Source organism: Schistocerca piceifrons, chromosome 1 (genome assembly GCF_021461385.2).
Source record: "Schistocerca piceifrons isolate TAMUIC-IGC-003096 chromosome 1, iqSchPice1.1, whole genome shotgun sequence".
Taxonomy (NCBI): Eukaryota; Metazoa; Arthropoda; class Insecta; order Orthoptera; family Acrididae; genus Schistocerca; species Schistocerca piceifrons.
Window position 1 is genome coordinate 280,224,010 of NC_060138.1, and position 7,038 is coordinate 280,231,047.

Consider the following 7,038-nt stretch of genomic DNA (forward strand, 5'->3'; position numbering starts at 1 on the left):
GTGTCTTTCCGCCGTCCACCTAACCTTCGTAACCTGTTAGTTCATCCCTATGAAATCCCCAAACCACCTTCCCTACCCTCTGGCTCCTATCCTTGTAACCGCCCCCGATGCAAAACCTGTCCCATGCACCCTCCCACCACCACCTACTCCAGTCCTGTAACCCGGAAGGTGTACACGATCAAAGGCAGAGCCACGTGTGAAAGCACCCACGTGATTTACCAACTGACCTGCCTACACTGTGATGCATTCTATGTGGGAATGACCAGCAACAAACTGTCCATTCGCATGAATGGACACAGGCAGACAGTGTTTGTTGGTAATGAGGATCACCCTGTGGCTAAACATGCCTTGGTGCACAGCCAGCACATCTTGGCACAGTGTTACACCGTCCGGGTTATCTGGATACTTCCCACCAACACCAACCTATCCGAACTCCGGAGATGGGAACTTGCCCTTCAGTATATCCTCTCTTCTCGTCATCCGCCAGGCCTCAATCTCCGCTAATTTCAAGTTGCCGCCACTCATACCTCACCTGTCTTTCAACAACTTCTTTGCCTCTACACTTCTGCCTCGACTGACATCTCTTCCCAAACTCTTTGTCTTTAAATATGTCTGCTTGTGTCTGTATGTGTGGATGGATATGTGCGTGTGTGCGAGTGTATACCTGTCCTTTTTTCCCCCTAAGGTAAGTCTTTCCGCTCCCGGGATTGGAATGACTCCTTACCCTCTCCCTTAAAACCCACTTCCTTTCGTCTTCCCCTCTCCTTCCCTCTTTCCTGATGAGGCAACAGTTTGTTGCGAAAGCTTGAATTTTGTGTGTATGTTTGTGTTTGTTTGTGTGTCTATCGACCTGCCAGCGCTTTCGTTCGGTAAGTCACCTCATCTTTGATTTTATATATAATTAGTAAGTTTAGTTTTTTCTACTGAGATAAACCTTTTAGATACCTACACATGGCAGAAGTTGGCCTTTGCCAAGCACTGGATGGTGGCTTGTGGAGAGAGAGAGAGAGAGAGAGAGAGAGAGAGAGTAGATGATGATGATATAAGTAGCTCCAATGTAATCTAAACTGCTAAAGAGTAGCCGATAAGACTACCTTAAGCATACATTTAAAAAGTTGATTATTTGGAGAATTTTGCATTTGAATTAAATGCAAACAAAATTTCAGAATTTGATGGCTGTTATAGTCTTTTCCTTTTACCTTTCATTCTTTCATTTGCTAACAGATATGTTTGACTTCAGTTACAGTATGTTATTTTTAAAATTGAAAGACTGATTGTTCTGTGGACATGAATCTAAATTTTTGTTGGGTTTTTAAGTATACCTGTTTGTAGCAATTTTAATAAATCAAGCTGAATATCTTAATTGCATCACATATTGTGTTGTAAATTTTTATACAATTAAATAATGAACTATTAAATGGTGGTTGCAGATAGCTAATTAAAATTATTCTAAAATTTTATTTTTACAAGTTACTTACAGTAAAATTTCCCAATGTAGGACCTACGCCACAGGTTCTGCCTAATGGTAGTTTCTTAATAAATCATTACACTCCTGCTGCTTCCCTACATAATGGGACTTTCTCAGTTGCCATCTCATACCCAGTGTTCTCAGATATATTTTGAACAATTGAGAGCTTTCTGTCAATTTCTGACAAATTTGCGTCTTAGTTAATCAATCCAAAATGGAATAAAAGAAGGCCATTTTATGATATTCAGGATACCATGAAATATCTTTGAAGACTTTCCCATTGTATTGGTTTTTGGTACATATAAAACTACTGTCTTATGATCTCAATCCTCCATTCTTAAGTATTACAAAACTGGTATGTTTTTTTATTATCTACTTTCATATGAAACTTCATGCTGGGGTGCATATTATTGGTTGTATCAAGACCTCTTTAAGATGTGAATACAGTCTTTCACCTCTTTAAGAGTTGGATACAATTTTGATACAACCCAGTATTATGCACCCCCAATATAAGTTTCCAGTCGAGCTAAAAAAGCTAGAGTATCAGTTTTTAAGACTTAATAACGGAGGATAGAGATCATAGATACCATTTTAACATATACCAAAAGCTAACAACAACAGATACAGTCTGTTCAACCAGCCAACAGATGCAATCATCCACAAAACTTTGTACCATCAGTAATCACATAAAAAGGTCTTCTTCCATTTCATGTTGAGTCAGTTAATTAAGGTACCAATGACCCAAGAAGACGTTGAGGAAGACCTCTCAGTCGTTCAAGATACAGCTGTGAACAACAGGTATGACATGTTGATGGTTGAACAAATATATGTTTGAAATTTTTGACAGAAGGAAACTGTAGCAAATGTAGTAGTTATACTAGGGAGGGCTCTGTTTACAGCAGAAGATTGTATTTGTTCAGCTACTTGCTCTTTATGTTGATAGCTTGATTTCTGTCATTAATTAATTGTACCATTGTTTCAGGGAACAAACTTACTGCCCGTACAGAGGATGCAAGCACACTATTCCTCTCACTTTTCCTACAGTCACTAGGACTTGTGGTGATTTCATTGGCACTTTTTTTTAAGGTTTTCAGATTACTTATTTGGCTGTGAATGTTATGTATAGTCTCTGTTTTATTAATTCTGCTATTACATTTTTTGATAAGGAAAAACAATGCATGTAGAATAAGGATCATACAAAAAGTGTGAGGTGTAGCAGAAATATTGTACAGGTGCTTTTTGTGTGTAGTGAACTGCAGCATTGAAGAGTGTCACTGTCTGTAGCTTCGTTGTATACATATTTGTTTTAGAGATAGGACATAAATATCAGAATTTTCGTAACTGAAAATAGTAAAAGAAAAGATGAAGTATCATTTAGTCCTGAAAGGATTTCAGAAATTTAATCGACTTACATGAATCATTGTGTATTAATTAATTAGTTGCTATCTGCTGTTACTATGCATTTTTACATTTACCGTTTGAAATTTTGGAAACAGTCAATAACACAGAGGTTGATGTAAATTCGTATTTCCTCCTATATAGAAGTGTCTCGTTCCAAGCCATGAGTTATCTGATATGCTCAAACGTGGTCATCTCAGAATATCTTAATTTAGCATTTTCTGTAGTGGGCTCTAATTTCAGTAGTCTAAATATTATCCATGATGGGTGAAAGCTGATATTAATGTACATTGTGGAATATAGTAGCAGAATATTTTAGTACATAAGTTTTCCAGTAGCTTGTTACTGGAACACCATTGTATTACATGTATATAATTATTCTGGAATAACACTAAAACTAAGTACTTCAAAGACAGATAAAATTGTTGATATGTACTCTTTTTGTATGGCATTTTTAAATACTCAGATTGTTGGATATGAATCAAACAAGTGTTAAGCTCTACATTGTAATTTATATTGTACTACAAATCTTCTATATTTTTCCTTGTTTCCATGGACTCTAGGTATTTAACCACGTAGAAAAGAGCTGCAATATATTTTGACAACATCTGTGGCATTAGAGAGACAATAATTTGAAGGGACTGATGGCTCTTATACATATATGTTCAAGGATTTCCAAAGATATTGACAACTGAAACAATTTCATAGTGTTGTTTATTGTGATTTTAGAAGTACATTATACTAGTGTAGGGTGTAAAGGTGAACCATATTTTTCTCAATGAAAGTGTGTATTTATTTTAATGACTTAATCTGCAATTGTTTGAACATTGTGCTGATTGTTTTCTTGTATCCGTTTATATTGTAATGTAGAGGAACAATGCCAACATACTAAATGTTCATAAAATATAAGGTAAGTAATATTTTGTAATATTACTGCTTCAGGAAAACTCATTTTAGGATAATGCTGTTAAAATTAACAACACAGAAATATCAGTTTTTTTATTTGAAACTAACTAGGACAGCGTTTTCAACTTAACCCTCTTGAATTATTTTCAGTATCTGTGAGCATAGTTTACAAGTTGTTGTTTATCATAAAACTACTGTTATCTAATTCTCTCCACACACTTGCAAAAGATGTTTTTACTACCAGATTGGATCATTTTTCCACAAGAAAGGATTAAATTATATTTCATGTATGTTTTGATATACATTTCAGTAATGGTGCATAAAGAGGCATTTATACCAGCTTTGAAAAGTGGACTTGTTTTGCTGTTTTCATCATTTAAATTTATAGAATAAATCTGATCAGAATATTTTGGAGTTCATGATGTAGTGTTTTGAGAACATGAGTGGCATTAGAGCATTGAATTGCTGAAAGTGTTACATTGATATTCCTGTTAGACTAGTCAACGACTTACCTTTTGCCTTCTAAACACTTCGTACCTGATGTTTATCTAACTGTTACGGTTGCAATTGTAATTAGGCCAGGCCCAATGTATCTTACAAATGTGCAGTTATATCTGCAATGTTGTTAATATATCTGGCTATGTTTTGTGTTGTTAAGGATGATATAGATATTCAGCTTACTGTTTGGAAATTGATGTATAGAGGGTCTATGGCATATAAATATATAGATTTTTTCCCATTTGGATTGATTATATTTCTCTCTATCTCTCTCCCCCTCCCCCACTGTCTCCCCCTCTCCCTCTCTCCCCCTGCCCCCCTGTCCACCATCTCCCTCTCTCCCCCTGCCCCCTGTCCCCCCTCCCCCTCTCTCCCCCTGCCCCTCCGTCTCCCCATCCCACTCTCCCCCCCTGCCACCGCCCCTCTGTCTCCCCCTGCCCCTGCCCCTGCCCCTCTGTCTCCCCCTGCCCCTGCCCCTCTGTCTCCCCCTGCCCCTGCCCCTCTGTCTCCCCCTGCCCCTGCCCCTCTGTCTCCCCCTGCCCCTGCCCCTCTGTCTCCCCCTGCCCCTGCCCCTCTGTCTCCCCCTGCCCCTGCCCCTCTGTCTCCCCCTGCCCCTGCGTCTCCCCCTGCCCCTGCCCCTCTGTCTCCCCCTGCCCCTGCCCCTGCCCCTCTGTCTCCCCCTGCCCCTGCCCCTGCCCCTCTGTCTCCCCCTGCCCCTGCCCCTCTGTCTCCCCCTGCCCCTGCCCCTCTGTCTCCCCCTGCCCCTGCCCCTCTGTCTCCCCCTGCCCCTGCCCCTCTGTCTCCCCCTGCCCCTGCCCCTCTGTCTCCCCCTGCCCCTGCCCCTCTGTCTCCCCCTGCCCCTGCCCCTCTGTCTCCCCCTGCCCCTCTGTCTCCCCCTGCCCCTCTGTCTCCCCCTGCCCCTCTGTCTCCCCCTGCCCCTCTGTCTCCCCCTGCCCCTCTGACTCCCCCTGCCCCTCTGACTCCCCCTGCCCCTCTGACTCCCCCTGCCCCTCTGACTCCCCCTGCCCCTCTGACTCCCCCTGCCCCTCTGTCTCCCCCTGCCCCTCTGTCTCCCCCTGCCCCTCTGTCTCCCCCTGCCCCTCTGTCTCCCCCTGCCCCTCTGTCTCCCCCTGCCCCTCTGTCTCCCCCTGCCCCTCTGTCTCCCCCTGCCCCTCTGTCTCCCCCTGCCCCTCTGTCTCCCCCTGCCCCTCTGTCTCCCCCTGCCCCTCTGTCTCCCCCTGCCCCTCTGTCTCCCCCTGCCCCTCTGTCTCCCCCTCCCCCCTCACCCTCTCCCCCTCCCCCCTCCCCCCTCACCCTCTCCCCTTCCCCCCTGTCCCTCTCCCCCTCCCCCTCTCTCACCCTTCCCCCCGCTCTCTCTCTCACCCTTCCCCCCTCTCTCTCTCTCCACCCTCCCCCCGCTCTCTCTCCCCTCCTTCCCCCCTCTCTGTCTCTCCCCTCCTTCCCCCCTCTCTCCCCTCCTCCTTCCCCCCTCTCTCTCCCTCCTTCCCCCTCTCTCTCCCTCCTTCCTTCCCCCTCTCTCTCCCTTCCTTCCCCCTCTCTCTCTCTCCCCTCCTTCCCCCCTCTCTGTCTCTCCCCTCCTTCCCCCCTCTCTGTCTCTCCCCTCCTTCCCCCCTCTCTCCCCTCCTCCTTCCCCCCTCTCTCTCCCTCCTTCCCCCCTCTCTCTCCCTTCCTTCCCCCCCCCTCTCTCCCTTCCTTCCCCCCCTCTCTCTCCCTTCCTTCCCCCCTCTCTCTCTCCCTTCCTTCCCCCCTCTCTCTCCCTTCCCTCTCTCCACTTCCCCCACCTCCTCCTGTTTCATCCCCACTGATACAAATAAATAATTCACAATTGTAACACAGTAATACATATGGTATTTTTTGCTCCTTATTTGTCACCAATATCCTGAAGTTACCGCTGAACCATCTTATGTCACAAGTTTGTGTAGTGGTGCATGCCTGAGTCTGAAACGAAACTTGTAATCATTTTTGATAACTGAGGTGCCAAGGAATGTTTTACTTACTACTGTCAAGAAATTTTGATACGATTAATATCTCACAGATCTGTGTGCATGTTTTGAATGAAAGAAACTTTTTTGTATTCCATTTGTAATATGTACATTCTGTCAAAAGAACACATTAAGACTATATATTGCAGCAGGCACATACTTCTATGTAGCTACTCACTGGAAAATCTCGGCTAAATACACCACCTTTGCAGATTGTTTAACTGTACTTAATAAAGTGGCTACCTGGTATGTGTTTTACAGGCTCATTTTCAGTGTTTCTCATTTGATCAAACAGTTATTTCAAACACTACCGGAGGCTAGCTGCAGTGGTTGTTACAGCGTTGCATCCCAAGTGTAGATTCTGCAGGGGATTGAGTGCCAGGGTTTCGTGTTAAAGGGAATTAGCCAGTTGGCCAAAGTGAGGAGAAGCCATTTACTCAGAGGAATATATTTCCCTTCAAGATTTAACTATCTGCAGCAAGGAACACATCTTTCCTAATATACCAAATCTTGAACATGAGATTTCTACTTAATTGGTAGGCACTGAATGAACATGCTATATAAAACTGCTTATGAAGGCTAGCTGGTAGTCTGGCTTACTGCCCTGTTGAGAATCCTGCATCCTCTACTTTCATTACTTTCGCCTTCTGCCCCACCTATCTCTGACATAACATATTGCCAGAGGATTTCTCATTGGCTAACCTTGTGTATTGTTATAATATTTTTCAGATATAGTGGAAGGATAGAAGCACCTTTCATTGTGTG

At 43.6% G+C, this 7,038-nt stretch overlaps 1 protein-coding gene across 6 annotated transcripts in view; it reads left to right on the top strand.

Moving 5' to 3' along the window:
* Positions 1–4,511, top strand: part of LOC124789124 (hyccin) — a 167,383-nt gene extending 162,872 nt beyond the window's left edge. For 5 of the 6 annotated variants that reach the window (XM_047256417.1, XM_047256430.1, XM_047256426.1 and 2 more), the window contains one exon: positions 2,451–2,581. Coding sequence is in view for 1 of the 6 variants with exons in the window: in XM_047256452.1 (XP_047112408.1) it covers positions 2,451–2,581 (131 nt within the window). In the remaining 5 variants the exon portion in view is untranslated. Of the gene's footprint in view, positions 1–2,450 lie in introns of all 6 variants that reach the window. The other variant, XM_047256452.1, reaches the window with a different exon arrangement.
* The last annotated feature ends 2,527 nt before the right edge of the window (positions 4,512–7,038 follow it).